The 22,998-nt window shown below is 36.9% G+C and overlaps 2 protein-coding genes across 2 annotated transcripts; both read left to right on the top strand.

Moving 5' to 3' along the window:
* The first annotated feature begins 2,818 nt into the window (after positions 1–2,818).
* LOC136176952 (vascular cell adhesion protein 1-like) lies at positions 2,819–9,540 on the top strand. Its single transcript, XM_020643270.3, has 5 exons — positions 2,819–3,058; positions 3,874–4,161; positions 4,292–4,624; positions 5,553–5,804; positions 7,082–9,540. Exons 1-5 carry the CDS (start codon positions 2,986–2,988, stop codon positions 7,255–7,257), a joined length of 1,122 nt encoding a protein of 373 aa, XP_020498926.2. The 5' UTR covers positions 2,819–2,985; the 3' UTR covers positions 7,258–9,540.
* Positions 9,541–10,806: 1,266 nt separating this feature from the next.
* cdc37 (cell division cycle 37 homolog (S. cerevisiae)) lies at positions 10,807–19,884 on the top strand. The gene is made up of 8 exons (XM_065955812.1): positions 10,807–11,106; positions 13,735–14,031; positions 14,126–14,231; positions 18,035–18,150; positions 18,235–18,357; positions 18,455–18,637; positions 19,475–19,546; positions 19,731–19,884. Exons 1-8 carry the CDS (start codon positions 10,990–10,992, stop codon positions 19,830–19,832), a joined length of 1,116 nt encoding a protein of 371 aa, XP_065811884.1. The 5' UTR covers positions 10,807–10,989; the 3' UTR covers positions 19,833–19,884.
* The last annotated feature ends 3,114 nt before the right edge of the window (positions 19,885–22,998 follow it).

The following is a 22,998-nucleotide window of genomic DNA, read 5'->3' as shown; positions in this document are numbered from 1 at the left end:
CATATGAAAGAAAATACTATTAATCACAAAATGTTAAGATTTAAAGATTATAGCGATTGGAAACGAGATATGGAATTTTATAATAAAAATGTCTAATCTCCAATGACTCACAGTTTAAAAAGATTCATTAGATATTTGGGCACTAGATAAATTATTTAGCAAAAAATGAAATTCAGATGGTGGACAGCAGAGGGGGATAAAGGAATTAAAAAAATAATTAGTCACAGAGTATACAGTGACATCCTGAAGGCAACCTTAAGAATTCACCTGCTAAGATGTGCTTAGGTTGACTCAATATGCTCACAAAGCAAATCAAACATGGAATAATATTACCTGACAGCCATGAGAAGTTCATTCAAATTAATTCATACCTTTTACATTTCTTTATTAAAGTTATGCAAATAAAAATAAAATGTTAAATTCATGTAAAGTATCCACCAGCATGAACTAATCCTATTCTAATCCAACCTCCTCAGTTAACTCGTGACAGTGATCGTGTTTCTGTCATCTCTGATCTAAATGTGCTTGTTGATTCATCTGAAGATCACGTTCTGCTCAAGCTGTCTAATTTTGTAACCCAACGAAATCCCCTTTCACACTCAGCCTGAAACGTCACCAGAAGTTTAACTTCCCCTCAGTTGACATCAACTTCTTAGAATTGTTTCACTTCCATTTTTATTTTAAGACCTTGACAATTGATTATAAATACTTGATTGCTCATTTAGTGGAGAGATTAAGACTTCAATTCACACAGTTATTTTCATTAAACACCTAATTTGAAGACAATACTTTTTTTTTTTTTTACTTTAAGCTATATATTGGCGAAATGGAGAGGAATACTCTGTCAATTTATAGATAGAGAAGACATCTTTGCACTGGAGAGATGTCATCCTTAATAACATGCTTGGTTATATGTTGCCTATTTCACATGAGATTGTGAGAGATCTTCAGCCAGCTGCTGTTTCATCCTGCCTCTGTTTATGTGTTTAAGTGTCAGACTGTTTAAACTTCCAATCTCCACAAAGAGCTGGGCTACATCATTACTGTGAACTGGAACATGCCTGACTGCTCCAACTTATCCCAAACAACTATAGCTCTGAAAGAACATGCACAGACAAGTTTAATAAAGGTAATGAGTAATTAGATTAAAGACATGGAGGTGAACTATTGAATTTGAGTGTGTGTGTGTGTGTATTTCCTGTTGAGCCAGTTTTTAATCTGTGTCTGTCTTTAACATGTTGGGGTGATGTCAGGAATACTCTCACTGTAAATGTGTAAACTATCATTTCTGTATGCTACAACCTTGAGTTATGGCCAGCAGCCAGTAAGCAGTGGAAAAAGCTCAGTCTGTCTTGCTGTGACATCCTGCCCTCTCTGCCTGCATGTGTGTTGGCAGCCAATAGGCAGAATCAGGAAGGACATCAGTAAAGTATTTACCCCTGAGTTAAACAGTAAGCAAACGGAATATCTCAACCAGCATTATACATGAAAAGCTAGGTAAAATGAGGAAACAGGAAGAACCTATTTCCCCCTTTTTTTTTGCCAATATGTTTACATGCAGGTCATTTAAAGGTCACAAATTAACAAATTATTTCTTGTTTATTTAACACATGCCATAAAAAAAGTTTAAACCTCCCTCTAAAAACAAATACATCCCAAGCAGCTTAGCACAACAGGACTTTAAAAGCTACCAAACCATCAAAAAAGAACAAAACCTACATACCAGCCCCCTTTAAGACTTCTTAAACAGACTTTAGTGTCATTTGAAAAATCCACACAGAAAATGAGAATGAAATATAACATGCTGTGGTTATAGGATATCATTCACAGCTAACTTATAATGGTTGTGTGCAGATGTCCCTTGTTTTATTTGCATGTCCAGGGATTTCAAACAGAAACAGATTTAACCTATTGGGATGTGGAGGAGCTGCAAATGTTATGTTTGGACAGACAGGTCAGGATAACTCTTTCCCCTTGTTTCCTGTCACGAGGATAAGCTGTGCTGAGGGGCTGCTTACGCTAGCTGTAATACATTTTGTGAGTGTGTTACCATATCAACTCAACAAAATAGCCTAAACAACAAGAACTGAACTTCCTGAAATGTCAAGCATATTCTTCTCTGAGCAAGGCCTGTATGGTGTTGATTCATGTTGCTCTTTCCAAAAGTAGGCCTATAAAGTTAATACGATTCTGAATCTGTCATGTTGGAAATGAGCTCAAGGGTAGACTATAGTTGGCCATATTACAATTCCCGGATGGTTTTCTTTTGACTTCAATGGCTCTGCTGCTCTTTTCCTAACAGTAGGCTATTGCCATAAGAAAATCTGGCCTTTGAATGACTCCTGAACAGCTTGAAGGGTGGAGGGAGGGGGCTATGTAGGCCTAACTGAGGGGGAAATGATAAATCATAGCCAGGCAGGCAACACTGATGGAGTAAAAATGATAAACAGTTGGATATCAAGAATTTAAAGTATGAAGGGAGGAGCTGTCACATTCAGGAACGCGATAAGGGAAATGTGTTTCTGGACAACTGACTTTCCTCCACCAAAACACAGGCTGGATTAGACTTTGAGGTCCTGTGTAGGCAAGTGTTTTCATTTTGAATGGTAGACTATCTGAAGCTCGGTGGGTAGATAGGGCTATAAATTCATTCATAGCTTTTCGAAAAAATCCAGGAATTTCCGAGAAGTCACAACGAATCGGATATCCTCCCTGACTAGTTTCAATTTCACGTCCTAAAAAAAAAAAAAGATCAGCCTGAGGACGTCGGTGATGTACAGAAAACATTTTTTCTCACATGTCTCAGTCCTTCCCACAAAACAGTGACGTGATTGTAAAAGCTACAGTAACCTCGGTCATCTCAACACAATGAAAAGCAGGGAGTGGACTTGGGGGGTTTGTCCAGCGCTTTAACTTTCACTCTTGTTCTCGCTCCAGGGTTAACCTTTCCGTTAATTTACTTCCAATACCATCAGGAAACACACAATGCTTTTCTGTGAAGTGATTTTTGTTTTGTCTTTGATGACATTTCTACTCGACTTCCACGCGTCGGGCTGTGGTAAGTTTTCAGAAATGTAATTTATCTGTTCGGCTAATCGTTTGCCTTCTGTTGTGCTTCCGGTAGACTTTCTATCAAACACGGTATCATAGGCTATTATGTTTTGTAGGCTATTATTACGTAGGCTATTTATATTCTTATCGCATGTTTCTTTTTATCAAATGAGGTAAAAATGGATAGTTGTTGCTTTCTGTCATTATTATCTATTCACGTCTCAAATTAGTTTTCTCATCCCCGTTAACCTGTTGCTTTGTTTAACAATAGCTTAGTTGTGACCGGATGTACATTTTAGACAAAATGTTTAGTGCAAATGATCCTGTATTGACTTAAAATATATCTTTTTCTTATAATCTGAATATTTTCTTAGCATTCTGTCAGCTATGGGGCTCCTTGGTGTTTTTGTGCCCAGGCTTACTTAGCCATTATTGATGTTGACCTAAAAAACAGAACCTATAGGCATTTATATCAAGTATGATAGGCTATATTTAGAAATAGGCCTAAATTAAAAATGCAATGTAAAACTAAAGCATTTTGAGGCTTGTGCAGGTTTAGCAGGACTGCATTGTGTTTGTTTGCAGATGGATGAGATTGGCTGGAAACACCATGAGTAGACTAAATAGGAAGAGCTATCAGGAAGTAAAAAAAACTGTCCTACAGTAAAAGACCAGACAGAAACACTGTTATAACAACATAAGTTATGGTTGATAGACACTGAATGGCTTCTTTAATAAATATGAGCAAAATTACAGTTTTGGATTGAGACAGTTGTTTTACATTCAGTTCTCAAATCTTCACTCTTCTTGTTTGTGTTACAGTTTTCAACTGTACAGATAAACCTGTGTTCACTCCATCCCGGCTTGTCGTCAAGTATGGTGACCCAGCGTCTGTGATCTGCAATGCATGTCAGCAAGAATGCCTCAACGAAATATTTAACATAGAGCATTCTGTGGGAAAGGTAACAAAAAACGGAACCACAATTTCCTGGAATATTGATAACTTCACTGAATGGACAGCTCGTCTCCAGTGCTATTACAATAAGGCTGCTGAGAATGTTTATGATCCTGATGTCCAGTGCTGTACCATCCTGCCCCTAACCTTATACAGTAAGTAAACCTGCTGATGAACTAAATTAACAGAATACTGTTGCTTGTGTGACAATTGTATCATTGAGAAACAAAATAATATGCCTATTAATGTATTCAACCCAAGCTCTCTTTGTGTTTGTCTCCACAGAGCCCCCAGATAAGGTGTCCATCAGCTTTGCTAACCACACCGGGCCATTGATAGAGGCTCATCCGTACACTCTGCAGTGTACAGTACATAATGTTGCTCCTGTTGAAAAAGTCATGGCAATCTTCTACAGAGGACATTCAGTTGTTGGTCAAGTACAGGTTAACAACAGTTATGGGAAAAAACCAATGACTCATTCCTATACTTTGGACGTCACCCCCCATAAAGGTGAAGATGATGCTGCGTATTGGTGTGCAGCAGAGCTTGTCCTGGGACCTGAAGGACCACAGCCCCCTCCAGTGGTGATATCTCAAAACATGACTACCACTGTATACTGTGAGTCTGATAACAAAAATCTTCTTCAGTTATGAAAAAAATAGATTTTCATCAATTTCTTGAATACTTATTGAAGCAATGGGTCACATGACTACTTGGTATGCAAAACCAGTTGTTTGTAATCATGACCCAGCATATTTGAATTACCCAACTCTGCATTCACATTTACAAACTGTAGATTCTTGTCAAGTGTTGTCTAGCTTTGATTTGTGGGCAACCATGTTGAATTCTCAAATTTGGCACTGTGGCTGTTGCCATCTTAGTTTTTAAGCAGGAAGTGACCATATTTGAACAAAGGGGTAAGATAGTCATTTCTACACTTGTGTTCTAGTTAAGAGGGGACATGGTAGCGAGTTCTCAATCACAAGCTAAACATGTTGTAGAGAATCATCAATTTTACTAACATTGAATCAGGAAATACCAAATGATCATCTCTCAGTGTTGAAGAAGACATGAAACGAGCAAATGAGACCATGGGTTTATTAAACCTAGTCAGAAGTAGTCTCATTTTTTCATAGAGTTACATTATACACTGACTTCTTTGGTCAATAGAAGAATGCAGATTTGAGGCACGTCCACATTGGCATTGTGTTTAAGACACTGAGGCTTCATCCTCTTCTTTTGTACAGTCAAATGTTTGTAATACAATAATATGATAACATATTTTGTATCGATCTGCAAAATAGCTATTAAATAGATCTGTGTCCGTCAATAAAGGTATTCAGTTAATTGTGAAAAAATATATCAAGCAAATGCCTGAGTAGTGAATAAATCAGGAGAAATAGGAGAAAATGTTGAGGTATCCTCCCACACTGCTCCTTTATAACTCATTGTATATGTGTTTAAATTAATATGTATACATTTTAAAATTGCTCCCATTTTAATCCTATGACGTGTTATGTTTCACCCACATTTTGTTAAAACACAGATGCGCCTAAGCTACAGGTGCCAAAACATCCAGGGTTGATCACCATCAATGAAGGAAACCAGCTAAAACTGGATTGCTCGTCTGATGGAAACCCGAGTCCCTCATACAACTGGACGCTTCCATCGGGTAGCCTTCACTGGAGCAGCATCCTCACTTTCGAATCTGCAGCTGCTGAACATGAGGGCAAGTACACCTGTACTGTCAGCAACGGCTATTGGAACTTCACTGAGGAGTTTCATGTGAAAGTCCATGGTGAGTTTTACATTTTTACATGTCCTCTCTTCAGTGATGTGGTTGTGAAAGGAAATAAATCAGAATCAGAAATACTGAAAAGCCATGTTACTTTCAGGTGAGAACGTGACAGCAGAAGGGATCATTGCATAGATCACGTTCACACAGTAGCCATTTTCTTCTGACATCCTGCTCAGATTGGTTAATGCTGCATCATGGACGACTGGCATAAATGGTCTAGCAGGGCTAAACTCTAACATACAAATCAAGTCATATCTGTAAATGGGCTCATTGTGTTACAGTCCTTGCACTCTATTTTCTTCCTTAGTCTAAATGTGTGACAGGTGTCTTGGCATGCCCCTTTGATTTGCTGATCATTAATGACAAATTAATTCTGCCTACAAGCCATCGACTTCTGACCAATGTCACAACTGTAGTGTTAGACTGTAGAGATGATAAAAAAATCATTTATCTTCTCTTAACTTCACAATCTATTTTACTGAACACTGTGAAGTCTAATACATACAATAGTTACAATTATCAAGACGCTAATTCTGTTAGCCTGTTAATAACAATTTCCATTATGTTTAAGAATCAATCAAACAAACTAAGGTGTACATCCCTTTCCATCTGCCAGAAAGATCCACCACCCTGGGAAAAATGCACCAGCTGTCAGTAGTCGTTATATTGACTTATTGCTGGGTTCCAGGTTTCTGATTGAATAGATGTTAGAAATCTAAGAAAGCCTCATCATTTCCCTACTTCCAAACCAGGGAGCTTGAAAAATTAATGAATATACAGTATGATTACCCATTAGTATCTATCAAACAACAGCTAAAGTCATTATTCTAAAAGTGCATCCTTTTTAAAAATGTTTTAAATATTTCAGGGAACGCATGTAAACACTTCACTTTGTAAGGTTGTTAAAAATGTGATACTTTGATACTTTTTGATTCCATGTGTTTTGAAACACTATTATTTTAATCATAGTATCGAAAAGTACCAAAGCTTAAAAAAAAATACAGATCTTCAGTCACATTTTAACACACAGCTGCCAAGAGCTAAAGAGAGAGAGTAATGCCATTTCAACAGTGTACAAGAGTTTTTGTCATTAAAAACGAGAAATTCCCCAAATTTGGGTGCATAGGACTTCTGTGACTGTTGTTGTGGTATCGAAACAGGTTGTTTAAAATCTGATATCGTGGCATCAGTGGAATCTCTGTGTTGTGGCTGTTTTTGTTGAATAACGTTTTATTCCCCTCCCCCCCCTTCTTTTTTTTTTACTCATCTCTTCACAGCCAACAACATCGTATACATTATACTTGGTATACTAGTTGCTGTTGTTCTGCTTGTCATCATTGGTGTTATCATATGGACCCGCTACTACAAAAACAAACGAACGGGACAATACGACCTGATTTTGAGCGTTTGCCGCTTTCGCTCACCACATTCTGCCGTGCCCACCGTAGCGTGAAGAATGGAAGTCAAGAGGCTCCCCTGTGGCTGAAACAAACCATGAGCCACAACTTCACCTGTTTGAGCCTAGTGAGCAACCTCTTCTACATCTCCCACTCCCCCTTGTCCTGTTCTCTCTTTGTCCTGTATTTAGATCAAATGTCTTTATTTGTCTTCAGACAATTTGTCTATCCTAAGCACTGAATGAAAAGAAAATAACTTGGTACTTTCGGTAAAGCTAAGTTGAAAACTATGTTCACTGTTTAAGGAGGGATGTACATAGCTTAGAGTATTTTGTGAATTGGTGAGTGATACTATGTTTTGTTATCAAACATTATTCTTATAGGATAAAAGGGCATTTGGTCAAAGACTATTTTCAGCTCCAGGGTAATATATATTTGATGTTATTACACAAGCTATGTCTACATTCTCTTTAGTATTGGTGTAAACTTTACAGATTTGAGTTTAAGTAACTACTTGTTAGTTTGTTTGTTCATAGTTTGGTAAAATGGAAAGACGCTGTTTGAAGTTGAGATGTTCACTCTTATCACATTAAAACAGGTTTCTTATGTGAACTGATAGGAGGTAAACCTCAAGAGTGAAAATAGTCTATAAATACAGATGTTTAGATCCAAAAGAACTTGAGAAAATGTGTAATATTGTCATGTGCCAAATCTCAATCAATTTCAATATAAAGTGAAAGTGCTGTTATAGAGGACACATTATACCCCTTTTGTACCTTTTCAAACAGTCGCCTGTGGTTTGAATGAAACATCTGTGCTGTGCTTTGGTCAAAATATAACATGAATCAAGCACCAGAGGAGGTTTGTGACCCTGGCAGACATAAAGTTTTGTTCTAGGCTGAGGATGGAGTCCTTGGTTGGCGATATCAGGGGAGGGAAGGGGATTTTTTTTCACAGAAACCCACTTGTGATGTCACAAGTTGAGCAAATTTGAAACAGAGCATTTTTCTCTGTGCTGTAAGACTTATGCAGACTAAAATCAAAAGACTGGATGGATTTATTTCCCATTTTGTGGGTCGGCTGACACTCAGGTCACCTAAATATGTTTAAAAACACTGAAAAAGTTGATTTTTTGAAATTATTTTTCATAATATGTCAACAGTCACTATACACTTTGTGCTGCTCCTTAATACTGCCATACATGAGTTAATGTGTGGAGGTCTGGGGGAAGACATACAGAACAAATACAGTACCGATTTGCTTTCTTCAGAAATGAGCACTAAGAATCATGAATATATCCTCTTACAGAACCAACAAAACCACTCTTCTTCAAACTGAATACATTGAAACTTAAGGACCTGGTCAATTTCAAAACTATTCAAATCATGTCCAGAGTTCAAAATAAACAGTTACGGAACAGTAATAATAATAATAATAATAAATTTGATTTATATGGTGCTTTTCTAAATACTCAAAGACGCTTTGACAGGAAACAACAAAAAAAACAAAACAAAGCAATATTTAAAGATTTGTTAAGAAAAGGGAAAATGAAGACAACCTCAGAGGTTTATTTATGTACAAAAAACAAGCTGGGAAAACCAATGTGAAACTTCATCACAATAAAGTGGATTAATCTATGGAACAGCTGTAGTGAAGAAATTAAAACATGTAAAAGGATCCTCTGCTTCCTGCTCTGTTGGGTTACAACCACGTTTCTGTCCAACGTATACGAAACAGATGTAGAACTGAAGAATCAATGAGTAAGATGGAATACTATAAGATGTAAGGTCTGTACTGTCTACCAGCTGATGTGAGTTATATATTCTATTTGTTGTTGTGTTTTGTTGCTTAGCTAGTTAACTGTATTCTATGATTTTATTTTGAAAGCTCAGGCATTGGTGAAGCCTAAAAGGAAAAAGGGGTAGGACTAGTTTTTTTCACTTCATCCTTCACCATTTTCCAACATGGACTTAAAAAATAATACACAACAAAAGGAAGTTCTCATTGTTATTTTCTTTGTCTGTTTGTAATTTTTCTTTGCTATTTTTAATATGTTTTTAAGAAATATAAAATGTGAAATGAAAGAAAAATGTGTAATGCTATAATTATCAACAACTGTTGTGCATATTGGCCATATTGGTGTGTGTTTATACAACACTGTAGTGATGTGCTCGCTTGAAAAAAGTACTAAGCTCCAAAATGTATTGTTTATTTTATTATTTGAATAAGTGAAAACTCTTTGTACAAACAATAGCCTATAGTCAGTGTCTTTAAGTGATATTTCATTGCAATTTCAAGTAATTACAATGGCATCGAACTAAAATACAACATTCACTGCTTTCTGTTTCTTAGATGTGTTAATTCTAAGTATATACGTAGTCACATATTCCTGTCATCCAGTGTCAGAGTCTGATCTTAAATGCCTCATAGCATGTGTGAATTATTTGTGGCCTTGCTCATTGATTTTGCAGTGTGACAAAATGGAAACCAAAAGCCGCTGCAAGAACTGGGAAAAGTAATTACAGATTTCCTGTTTATGATATGCTCTATTGCCTGGCTATCTTTACTCCTCCAGAACTCTTGGTTTTGTTTGATCTTTTACGGGAAACTCCACTGTAGAGATTTTATCTTGGGTGGAGTGAGTTCATGCATCCCAGAAATGTTTCTCTCCAACTATTTTACACCCTTACATACCACCTCTACTCTCCTGCCAAGAAGAAACTTAAGAGGTGATAAGTAAAGGAGGAGGATAAGATACATTTGAGCTTTTTTCTTCAGGATTTGTATTTCAAGAAATTATTTTTATCAAAGCTGATACGTGATATCAGACTTGTGTTCATGTTGAATTCATTACAGAGTACATCCATCAAAACATCCATTCATGGATAATGCCAGTAGGGAATACATTTGTGATCAGTCGACTCTTCAATCTCTGGAGACTGGATTGAAAGCATGTCCATTATGTCTGATCTCCTGCAGTAATGTGTGTACAAACCCTTCAATTGTAAAGGAATGACCGCTTTCATTTTATTCGACCTGTCAGAGCTTTAATAGAGCTTAATATTTTGATGTGTTTACAAAACGACTAGCAGCTTAAAACTGAAAGCAGTCCAGGAAACACATGTGCATCCTGTACTGGACCTCTTGTCCAGTCCGCAAGTAGAGAAAGTACATTCAGTACACTCTGTGCTTGAACTCATACACTTGTTTTGTTGTTTGAATTTTGAACTTGAAAAAAATCTTGGATTTGAGACAACATACATGCCAGCTATAGCAATATCATAATAACAGTGTTTAAACATTCAAACTGAAATTGATAAATGTAGGCTATAATAGGCCTATAAGCAAGGTTAATACTGTAGCCTATATACAAACTTCTCATCAAAATAAATAGTTATTCAGCTTTCTTTAAATTAAGAAAGAGAAACACACCACTATATATGATTAAATTACTGTGTTACTATAGTTTCATTGTGTTACAGTTAGCCTACAATTCGACTTTTTCGTTGTAATGAGACAAATAAATAGCCTAGATGTACGACTCAACTAGCGCTTCTTGATGACGTGCATTGATTGGATTATAGGAGCCTGTAGAAAGGGGATTTCTGTAAACAGCTTGTAGCTTCCCTCCCTCGCTAAGAGGATTGGGAAACTATCAGTTTCTGGCTTGTGTAGCGACTGAAGCCGTCTCGTTTGTAGTTCAACAGCAGTGCATTTTTTCCCCCATCTTCCACTGAACTTTTAACTGGCACTGAAAACCTGAGGAGAACAAGAAGAAGAGCTGGAGGATGAGCACCAAAGCGGGCATCGACTACAGCGTGTGGGATCACATTTATGTGTCGGACGATGAAGATGTTACCAGTCCGTACGTCGACACACCGAGCTTATTCCGAATGAGACATCGGGTCAGCAGTGCAACTTGTTACTAGTTACCAGTAGGCTAGTTGAGATGAGATGAGATGAGATGAGATTCAACTTTATTGTCATTACACATATACAAGTATAGAGTAACGAAATGAGGTTTGGCATCTCACCAGAGGTGCAAATAAGCAGAAAGTGCAAGAGTCTGTGCTATGTACAGTAATTACAAAATTTACAGATGTAGACTAAAAAAAGTGAATTATTAGGTATATATGGATGGCTGGATTAATGGGATGCTATAAATATAAATAAATGCTATAAATATAAGTGTATTCTTAGGATTATAATATATAGATTAAGGTGCAGTGAGCATGCTATACTAGTTTACAGATAATATAAAGAATATGGACATATTGTACAGGTCGATAACTTATTGAGGTGATATGAACAAACTATAATACAATAATACAGGTGGATGAGAGATGTGTGTGTGTGTGACCAGGAGGAGTGGTGGGGGGATGATGGGTGTGAGGTGATATGCAGGGGAAAGGGGGGGGGGGGGGTCAGCAGGGGGCGGAGAGAGAGAGGGAGAGAGAGAGAGAGACAGAGTTCAGAGTTCGGGGGGGGGGGGGGGGGGGGGGGGGGGGGTAGAGTTCAGTAGAGATAGAGGTAGAGTTACTAGTAGTAGTGACACAGAGCCACAACCTCTGGAAGAAGTTGACCAAGCCCAGGTGTTATGCAGAAATCTGTAACCTTCTGATTCTGTGACCATAAAGGGCCTTTTCACTCTAAATGAAATCTTCTAGCATATACCAAATCAAGTCCTTATTTTTTTTAGCAACAGTTACAACTTGTATACAGTATAGTTACAATTGTAACATGTAACATAAGGTTGCATTGTAAAACATATTTTGAAAAAATAGTTACAATATTATAAAGGTGAAAAAATACTGCTACAGTTTAAAACAATAGTTAGCGTATATGATAACTGTTACAATATACAATAAATTTGATATTACAACAGGCTTTACAAGGAAAATGAAAACACAATTTAAAGGACAAATTATATAGCCTTCAAGCATGTATAATTAAATGTCAAGCTGACAACATACAAGATAGGCTATCCCAAGGCTTAAAGGGAAAGTGCAATACATAGCCTAAATGTTTTGGTAATGGTTTTGTAGGGCTTTGATTTTCAATTTTCTCAAGTTCAAGTTATATTATTCTCAAGGTCTACTTACTAGATGCTTCCAGAGCTTACAGTCACATTGCATGGTTGCATGGCATTGACAAGCCAAAAGCTCAGATTTCTAGAGCTTTCCACTGCATTTCATGGCAGTCTTTGTCCACTCATGGATGACGACACAGCTGAATCTAGGGCTTTGTAAAAGTGTAGCTTAGGGGGTTAGAGCACTTACTAGCTAACTTTTCTGCATTATAATATCATTGTTAGTATATTTTAAGGAAATAACAAGACTTTAGGCTCAATAACAATGTTTGTTGTGTCCTCATACTTAAAAACAGATAATTGTGTTACTTGTTCAGACTCTAGAAATAATGCTATCAAACATTCACATATCCCCTTTCAACATTCCTCAGGATCAGGGAGAGCCAACATTTTTGGCTCGAGTCCCTTTAAAGTGTCCACATGGGAACTGTTGAAAATGGCTCTGTGGTTTATGACATACCTGCCATAAGCCTGAGAGATGTCATCTGTAAAAAACAAAGATTTTAACAATAGATCACAAGTAATAATGGATCTATTATGATTGAACAGCAAGGTCAAGCTCCATTAGTATGGCCCTGGTTCTAGAGTTTAGACTCCAGTTTGTGTTGTAGTCTTAAGAATACCTCTGATTTCCCTTATCTGTTTTTCCTGATTTTAATAAAAATCTGATGTCTGCAAGGAATCAAAGTTTGCTGAGTGAGAGGTGGGAAAGGCAGAATAATGCAATCTGCTAATATGTTTGATTTTCTAAAGGCCTACTGTCGCATGAGGTTTAACATCATTGTTCTTTTTAACTAATGCATGCGGGCGTCTCAACATGTTTGGGTTCTTGATGACCACATGAAGCTGAAAAAGTCATTCTAACAGATGCTCTACAGATGTATTTATTTTGTTATTATTCTATTAACTAGTTCCCATGATATTTGAAATTCTTGTCCTACATCAGATTCTGATTAATTAATGATATTAAAATAAAAAGAACAAAGCCGGACCAATATGGGATTTGGTTATGAGTTTTGTTAAGCATGGGGTCAGAGTTCAAGTTTCTCTGCTGAACAAAGTTCATTATGAGACAGTATCTAAATAACGTCTAGCACTTCTCTTTATTTTATGTTCTGCAAAAAAGTTCAGAATCAGTATATATGGTAACAAAAATGACGATACCAATATTTCCCTGATTGGTCAACATCAGGTATTCTAACCGCTTACCAATAGGCTATACTGGTCTGGCTCCTGAGAAAGTCCTACCATCAAAAAAAAAAGAAGCATATAAGTTCTTAGTTGTATTAAGTCTGTTTTTCTCTTTTGCGCATCTTTTAAATTTGTGTTTTCCCTCCAACATCCTCTTCTCAACTCGTCTCATATTTGTTTTATCGATATAACTTCTAATTTTGGTCTTTATATTTATTTTCATTTCTTAACTTCTTTGCACTCTCCATAACAGTCCAGGAAGGAGAAAATGGCTGAGTTTCAGCAGAGAGGGGAAGACCTGGAGTTTAACTTTGCAGAATGCAAGACCCTTATAAAGGAAGTCCAGGGACATCTTAAAAAGCTGGAAGAAGAAAAGCAGGAGGGCGAGGAGGACGAGGAGAGAGAGGTTGAGTTGAAAAGGGTCCAGGCTGAGCTGAAAAAACTGAAAAAAGATGAAAAGTCATATGAAAAATCCATCGAAGAATACCGACGAGAAGAAAAGAAACTGCCTTGGAATGTGGACACTCTCAGTAAAGAAGGATTCAGCAAAGTAAGCCAGGGTCGTCAAGGTCACAATATTTAGTGTCACTTTACTTGTAAGCGTGCTGATTTATCTGTTTGTGTTTTGAAATCTTGTTCACCAGAGTGTTCTCAACATCAAGCCTGTGACTGAGGAGAAAACTGGGGAGGAAAAGGTGGAGAAGCACAAGACTTTTGTGGAGAAGTATTCAAAGGAAATCAAACACTTTGGTAAGCTGACCTGTCCCAGACGACCTGAGCGGTCTGGATGGTTTGTAATTAATCAGGAGGTCACTAATGTATTTTTGCGTTCTGGATCAGCTGCAGTTGTCTGACTGATTTTTTTAGGCAGACCTGTAAAGACACTGTTACAGTAATCAAGACGACTGAAGATAAAAGCATGGACAAGTTTTTCCAGGTCCTGCTGGGACATAAGTCCTCTAATTCTTGATATGTTCTTCAGATGATAGTAGGCTGATTTTGTAATTGTCTTAATGTGGCTTTTAAAATAGAGGTCTGAGTCCATCACTACGCCCTTATTTCTTGCCTGGTCTGTGGTTTTGAGTCTTACTGACTGAAGCTGATTGCTGACTCTTAGTCGCTCCTCCTTTGCTCCAAAAACAACAACCTCAGTTTTGTCTTTGTTTAGCTGGAGAAAAGTTTTGCACATCCACTCATTGATTTGCTCTATGCATTTACCCAGTGCTTTTATGGGACCATGGTTGCCTGGTGACATTGTAATATATATTTGTGTGTCGTCTGCGTATGGAACCTTGGGGAACTCCACAAGTAATTTTTGTTTGCTCAGATTTGAAGTTACCTATAGACACAAAGAAGTCATTGTCCTTTAAGTAGGATTCAAACCAGTTTAGTGCTGTGCCAGAAACTCCCACCAAGTTTTCCAGTCGGTCGGGTAATATATTGTGGTCAACTGTGTTGAACGCAGCACTGAGATCAAGTAAAACTAAGACTGAGGTTTAAACGGATGTCATTAAACACTTTAACCAGAGCTGTCTCAGTGCTGTGATTTTGTCTAAAACCTGACTGGAAGACATCGAAACAGTCGCTCAGTGTCAAGAAGTTATTTAACTGTTGAAAAACAGCTTTTTCGATTATTTTACTTAAAAAAGGAACATTTGATATCGGCCTGTAATTGTTCATTATTGACTTGTCCAGATTGTTCTTTTTTAATCGTGGCTTGATGACTGCTGTTTTTTCAGGGCCTGTGGGAAGACACCTGAGAGAAGAGACAGGTTTACAATTTGTAACAGATCTGGAGCCATGACTAGGGAAACTTTTTTGAAAAAACCTGTTTGCAGAATATCAAGACAGCAGGAGGAGGAATTTATTTGTTGTATAATGTCCTCCAGGTTTTTAAGGTTGATTTGATTAAATTGTGTCATGGGGCTTATGTTGGTTTTAAATGGACATAGCACATGTCCTGATCCTGATGATGAGTTACTGACAGTTTGTCTAATTTTTTGGATTTTTTTCAGTAAAGAAGGTGGAAAATGTATTACAGGCCCTAGAATGAAATTCAGATGCTCCTGACACAGGAGGGTTTGTTAGCCTGTCGACAGTAGCAAACAGGGCACGAGCATTATTATTGTTTCTGGTGATGATGTCAGAGAAGAAAGATTGCCTTGCATTCCTCAGTTGTGAATTATAAATGTGAAGTCTCTTTTTGTAGATGTCATAATGAATCTGGAGATTAGTTTTACGCCACCTGCGTTCAGCTTTTCGACAATCTCTTTCCGTTTCTTACCAGTGTCGAATTTCTCCATGGAGACAACCTTCACCTTAGTGGGAAACGAAGATCAACTCAAATACTAATTTAAATAAACACAACAAAACACAGTTTCTTGCTGAGCTCTCCCTACTCCAAAAGCCTCTCTCCTCCTGAACCAGCACTGAGACCAGGCGCTCCACTTATAGAGTTCAGTAGCTTCATCTGGGTAGAGCTGGAGACTACAGTAGGGGAGGAGTGACAAACACTACATGGAAACATACAGCCGTAACACCGGCACACACTAAAGCGAAGTGAACCCAAGAACCCAGTTATCATGCAAATAAGTGCAAGGACGGAAATCTAAACAGCTACATTCCACTTTTAGAAATAGTTTTCATTAAAAAAATAAAGAGTCGAATAAAAATAGTACTATTTCTAAATAGTTTCAATTGACGTAAATGAAATGTTTCTCATTTATAAATCTTTTTAAGAGATCAAACATCTCAGTTGCCCTTTGTGTAAAAAAATGACACTCCATCCAGACTATCAATAAATAAAGAAGTATTCCCAGTTACATTCAAATAGCATAATAAACAAATGTAGACAGGGCCTGTGCCTAACCCAGTCGTTCCACCAACACCCCCCTGTGTATTTAGTGGTCATTGGTTGATAGCTCTTGGTTACTGCAGCACAGCCTAATAACAGACTTTGGTATGTACATACTAATTTAATCTTTGTATGTATTAATGAGAGGGAATGTCAGGGTTAAAATGGTTGAACATGATGTTTTTTTATTTCTACGTCATGTGTTGCCTTCAAGGGCAGTGCTTTATATATGTATGTGTGAGAACTGGAGATGGATGGATGAAGCCATGCTACGCTTTTGGCCCTTCTTTGTATGTGAGCTACAAAAACTGCAGGACCACAAACTCAGCAAACACGGGTTAACATCTGGTGGCTTTTAAAACTTCGAGCGCTCCTTCCTTTCACAGACCAGAGCACCACAAACACTCACTGATATTAATAGTTTTAGTGTCACATGTGAGCAATTAGAGGACAAGAAGTCAGTATGTGTTTTCCAGTCTGTTTACTCCTCTTCATGAATAAATTTTATTGTATCATAGGCTGTCAAAAAATAGCAAAGCAAGGTCAAATATTTTTTAATACTCCAACATAAATCTACCTTTTTGCTGTAGTTTGTCCAACTGCTTGATTGTGGTATTTCTTTAATATGTTATTGTTGCAATACCATGTTATTCAGAGAGTGACATTCATTACATGAGTTTATTTCTTTTATGTCATTTTTATTTGATATAAGGCAAAATGTTCTCATACTTGTGTTATTTATACATATTTATACATATATTGACATGTTCTCAGTATTTATTTGCTCGTTTTACCCTGATTTTCTAAAATAGAGACTCTACTTTGTAAACATTGCTCTAATATAATGTTGAGGTATTCAAAATGTCAGTTTTAAAAAAAGAAAAGTTAAAATGAAAGAAGCTTAAGTCACATTACAATGTTTTCAGTTCAAAGGTTATTACAGACTCAAGGTCCAGATAAAAGACAACATCAACAAAGCACATCATTTTTTTTTCATAATTTATTTACAGGAAAAAAAAGGGATCAGTATCGTACCGTGACTCTTAAATGTTGAATTGGCACTACAGCCAGTTATCATAAATATGTTCAGATTTGTTTGTTCAAACAGCCATTATGCAGAATACTGTGTGTTATGATCACCGACTTAGTGAATTTAATCTGGCATCAGAACCAATGTCTCCATAACTGTCTGGGACTGATAATGGACTGTTCTGTATCTGATGTTGGACAGAACCAAGATGATTTAATTCTCAGAGGTACCAGGAGGGCAAATCATTTCATACACAAGATTACGCAAGACAGCTTGGAGAGTATTGACTCAGGCAGTCACAAACATCTCACACATCTGCACTGCATCATCTTGTTTTTTTATCATCATTATGAGCTGCTTGTAGTGTCTGCAGGCTTGCTTTCTTAATTTGTCCATAAGTTTCCAGTTTTCAAAGGTGTACAATAATGCTCTAAACAGAGACATCTTCACGACATCCAAACACAAACTAAACCTTCGAGCAAGGGCATTTGCTTTATGCAAACATCTTGCAACATTTCCTGTAAAGATCATCATTGGTTAGTTTTTCTGTAATAAGATGACCAAGATGAGTTTAAGTATTAATAAACTTAAAAAATGCTTGGATTTGAATATGAATGGAGCTGAATTTGATTATGGCTTTAAGTTGGATGTGCTTGTGTTGTGCACCAGGTATGTTGCATCGCTGGGATGACAGTCAGAAGTATCTGTCAGATAACCCACATCTGGTGTGTGAAGAAACTGCTAATTGCCTTGTTGTCATCTGTATTGATTATGAGATTGATGAGGTGAGTGCTGTAAGAAAAGTTTGTACATGTAAAGTGAAAAAACAACATCACATGAAGCCATCTAAAGAATCTTTGTACTTGCAGAAACATGCTCTGATGGAGCAGGTGGCCCACCAGGCCATAGTCATGCAGTTCATCTTGGATTTGGCTCGGACGCTAAAAGTCGACCCAAGAGGATGCTTCAGAGAATTCTTCTCGAAGATTAAGGTTGCAAAACATACTTACTCACACCTGTAGCCATGTTGTATTTTTTGGTATATTTGTGGGGTTTTTGGAGTTAAACTAAACGTTCCTTTTTTGTCAGACTGCGGACAAGCAATACCTGGACATGTTCGACCATGAACTGGAGTTGTTGAAGAAAAGGATCCGCAGCTGTGCACAGAGTCGTATGGAGAGCGCTATGAAGGAGCTAGAGGAAGAGGAGAAGCAGAAGAGACTGGGCCCAGGTGGTTTAGACCCTGTAGAGGTTTATGAAACACTGCCAAAGGTAAACACACACATGCAAGCAAACACTGAGTTCCTGTTATAGACAGTGATTTACAAAGAATGGAATGTCTGTCCTGGGACATCCAATATTAAATTGTCATATTTTTAAAACAGGTTTGGTTACTTCTTTTTTTTATCTGTAACATGTGTTTGTATTACTGTAGTTGTCAATGGTTATAATTTCAATACAAACAAATAATTGTGTTTAATATATTAAGTCAAATTTAAAAATAAAATCAGTTGAATATAAGCTCATGACAAACCACAAAAGATCTATCTATCTATCAATCTATCTATCTATCTATCTATCTATCTGTCAAACGATCGTGAATGTGGTTTTCTTTGTAGATTAAACTGCTTTTTACGAGTAATGTACTTTACATTATGTTTTTATTTTGACAGTTGAGTGTGGTGAGAGAGGCTGCCGTTTTTTCACAGATTTGAAAACAGTAGTTTTGGAAGTAAATATTTGTGCAGTCTATCGATATGAACCATGCTGCCATTTGGATAATCAGAGTAGTCAATACACAGCTTAGCAGAATTGACTCCCACAGTCAGGCATGAGCTCACTGTGCAAGGTAAACAGCATTTATACATAGCTCTTCGTTTAGCTTTGTTATGAGATTGCTTAAAGTCTCAATTGATTTCACAGACATGAAGCATTTTGATTTAATGACATAAAGTCCACTTTTCCACTAAGGACAATTGTTTTTGGGTGGAAGTGATCATAAACTGGTGTGATTGTCATTGAAGTTTTTTTTTTTTTTCTTTTTTTTTTTTTTAGATTTAAGTGCTGCCTCAGCACCTCATAAACACTTTGGTGTGTTTCATTTCACAGGAAATACAGAGGAGCTTTGATGAGAAGAACATTCAGATGCTGCAGGAAGCTATAAACAAACTACACCCTTTGGTGAGTGTGATTGCAGCTGAGTCTCATCCTAAAACAAAAAGTAAATGTAAATGCTGGTCAATAAAATCAACCTAAAGAGAACCAGAAATTGTTTGACTGGCTCAAAATTCAACCAACATGTAAGCTTGTTAATGCACTCATTCTGTCTTGAACAGACGTTACTGTGTTTTCTTTCTTTCTACAGGAAGGAAAGTACCATCTGACGAGGTGCATTAAGTCTGGACTGTGGGTGCCTGAATCAGAAGAGGGCAATGACGAAGATGATGAAGACGATGAAGATGATTAATCAGAGAAGGAGGAACATACATGAGTTGTGATAAAGAAGTGGAATAATTCGATACACCTGTTTTTTGCTTTTATTTTGACCGACGTGACCTTTGAAAGTCAATACTGCTTGGTAGTTGACTGAGCGTGTTGAAGTTATTAAATTATTTATTGAAATAAACGGGTACAAGGCACAAACAATGCCAAAACAAACATGTTTATACTTTATACATTTAAAAAAAAAGCTATATTTTTCCCTTTAACCAGAAGTTCTATCACAAGAATCAGCTGATTTCATACAAATCCGCAATACAACACTTGACTCCTTTAACTCAGATTAAGCTACTGGGCAAGATCTAACGGACGATATTGCACCTCTAAAGTATAACTTTTAAGATACAAAAAAGGTCAATGATTCATATTTTAGCTGACAAAGTTAAATATTAATTCATGACTATGTGCTGATCAAATCAACTGCCTGCTCTTGCTGTTTTACTGTAGCCAACAGTGCCCTCTTCAGGCTGTTTGGAGAACGACAGCCCATAAATTACATCAGAAGTCTGTATGGTGAACAACAATCCATCAACTTATCTCATAAAATTTTGTGGTTGATGAAATATAAGACCACTGGCAGGCTATTTAAAATTCAATATGAGCTGGTATTAGTTATCCTCAAACTGAGTGTTGTATTCCCAAACAAAGTGGGTCAACACTCTGAGTTTGAATCCTCAAGTCCTGAAGTCTTCGAAGCTCCTGCAGACTTTACAAGGACCTTCTTAAGAAACCTGAATGCTGACGATTTTCAAAACCCACCACAGTCTATCCAGTCTGCAAGTGGCCTCAAAGTTAGGTTCTGCAGACCTCCAGAGAAAACCTCAAATTAATGCAATATGGATGGGATGTTACAGTTTTTTTAAACTTGTGTGTGTGTGTAAATAAAGTCCAGTACAACCAAATAAAACAAAAGCATTTATGAACTGCTGCATGTTAGGAATGTGGGACAGAAAATTAAAATGGTCTTAAAATATTATATAATATTTTTTTTAAAACTATACGGTCGTCAATTAATATAGATTGAACTCCAAAATGTAGATTAAAATGCATTTAAAGGTAAATCCAGAATAAAGTGATTTATTGCTGCTTTGTTGTAAAATTGTTGTAATAACATAATATTGGTAATGAAATATAGAAATAGGCAATATATGAGTAATGTAACAATATACAGAAACTATTGTCAGAGTATTTTTTGTGGAGTTTTTAACATCCACAATAAATCAGTCTTAGTTTGTGTTTAATTTATGAACTTTTCCACTGTAGTTGCTGTGAATCCTGCCTGGTGTTCTGCCTTACTGCTGCTCTCAATCGCTCTCACTTATATAATTAATTGCTGGGTTGCTTTCTTTCCCTCTCTCTCTCTCTCTCTCCTTTATAATTAATTGGTGGGTTTGATTTAGTGGTTATGTGCAGGATTTCTGAGGCAAAGCTTCTTTGTGCAGTCACTTTTGTAAATAGAAAACAATCAGCGCAGGCCTGGGGCATAAATCAAATCTCGATAATGCTTATAAAAGCCGATGGGAGTGGAACAGAGAGGCCCCACAGCTCCATGCAGAACTGCTCGAGTGTGTTTATTTCCATGTATCTAGAGATGTGTGGTCTTTTTTGGTCAGTGAATTTCAATGTTTTAACAAGAACTGAACAAGCTAAAGTTGGCAAGTATGATTTTGGAAAGGACAGCCCCCCCCAACACACACACCCAAAAACTTAAAAACTGTGTCATAATTTTTTTTTTTTAAATTTAAAGTAACAATTTAAAAAAAAAGAACAGACGGTCAAGAAATTAACAAGTCATCATAAGTAGAGGGTAATGCTTTATATGGTATAAAACTCATAAAAATCAATAAATTAAAAAGCTGTATGTATATCAGTCCCAAATGCATTATTCCTTAGTATTCAGGATTTGAAATCTGATTGGCGCCTACACTGTTATTCATTCAAAAACAAAAAATATTTTTTTTGTTGTTCAATAATAATTATAGCTTCATCTGTTTAGCACTTATTATGCAAAGAAGCAGCCCAAACATGATGGTGACCAAGTATTCAATAAAAAACTAATAAGACAGGAAGGTCTTCTACTTGCTCAAAAACTCAAGCCAATACTCATGTAAGAGGATGTCAAAAAGTTCTCCAAACATTTTAGATATCAAGACATCACTTCAGATTGAAATGATGATTATTGATTGCATGCTTGATCAAGAAGAAAAAATCACAAGTTTATTTATTGTACATTTTCTCAGATATTTCTAGCAATTCAATAAATGTTGAAGAATCTTTGGTCAGCCATTCCTTTTTATTGTTTTTACTTTTGTTTATTTTACAACCAACTAGTCACTTGTAAAACATATCTTCCTTAATAAATCAAGCTTTATTCAAGCTAAAGGGACAAATATAATGTGATTCTAGGCAGCGTCTCAAATGTGAGGATTTGCAATAACAACAAACAATAAAACATAAAAGAGAATAAATGTATACCCTGATGGAAATTATCCACTTTTTTCTGACATTAAAGTTTTAAATGAATGAGCTAAGCTGAAGTAAATGAATGAGCTGAATAAATGGACCACATGTCTTGTATTTTGCTCTGTAAATTCATAGTGTATCTTGAACACATAAAGCTTGTTGATTTTATCTCTCCAGCTTTTGCTTGTTAAGTATCAATCTACACATCTATTTTTGATCGACATTTAAAGAAAGGGAGAAGCATAACTCCTGCTTCATGGCTTCTAAGGGATACAAGTGCTGCATGTCCTTGAATGACTGTTTAAGGACACAGCAGAAAGAAAAGCAGAATAACAGGAACCATGGATCCCTGTTGATATGACCGCGGTGTTCCCGTATTAATGTGCTCTGTGTGTGTGTGTGGGTGAATAATGGAGAGCATCACGCGTGACTACTGAAGCACAGAATCTGCGTGTAGTTGCTATCAAGGGGCAAAAAAAAGCATGGGGGTACCGATGGACAGAGGAGGAGTGAGGCTGTTGTATGAGATTAATGGACACAGCGTGTGTGTGTGTGTGTGTGTGTGTGTGTGTGTGTGTGTGTCTGCGAAGGGAGGGGAGATGGGCTTCTCCACAGAGGCTGTTTTGGTGGAGTTGGTGGGGGGTGACTGGGGGAGACCACTGACTGTAGCA

This window comes from Labrus bergylta, chromosome 1, assembly GCF_963930695.1.
Source record: "Labrus bergylta chromosome 1, fLabBer1.1, whole genome shotgun sequence".
Classification (NCBI taxonomy): Eukaryota; Metazoa; Chordata; class Actinopteri; order Labriformes; family Labridae; genus Labrus; species Labrus bergylta.
The sequence above is the reverse complement of the archived record's forward strand: the minus strand, read 5'-3'. Positions and strand labels throughout refer to the sequence as shown.

Bases quoted from the DNA above. Each gene is read 5' to 3' on its own strand.
- LOC136176952 (XM_020643270.3), top strand. From the start codon at position 2,986: ATGCTTTTCTGTGAAGTGATTTTTGTTTTGTCTTTGATGACATTTCTA. The intron at 4,162-4,291 runs GTAAGTAAACCT...TTGTCTCCACAG, and splicing joins CCTGCCCCTAACCTTATACA to AGCCCCCAGATAAGGTGTCC. The intron at 5,805-7,081 runs GTGAGTTTTACA...ATCTCTTCACAG, and splicing joins GTTTCATGTGAAAGTCCATG to CCAACAACATCGTATACATT.
- cdc37 (XM_065955812.1), top strand. From the start codon at position 10,990: ATGAGCACCAAAGCGGGCATCGACTACAGCGTGTGGGATCACATTTAT. The intron at 11,107-13,734 runs GTCAGCAGTGCA...TCTCCATAACAG, and splicing joins TATTCCGAATGAGACATCGG to TCCAGGAAGGAGAAAATGGC. The intron at 18,151-18,234 runs GTGAGTGCTGTA...TTGTACTTGCAG, and splicing joins TTGATTATGAGATTGATGAG to AAACATGCTCTGATGGAGCA.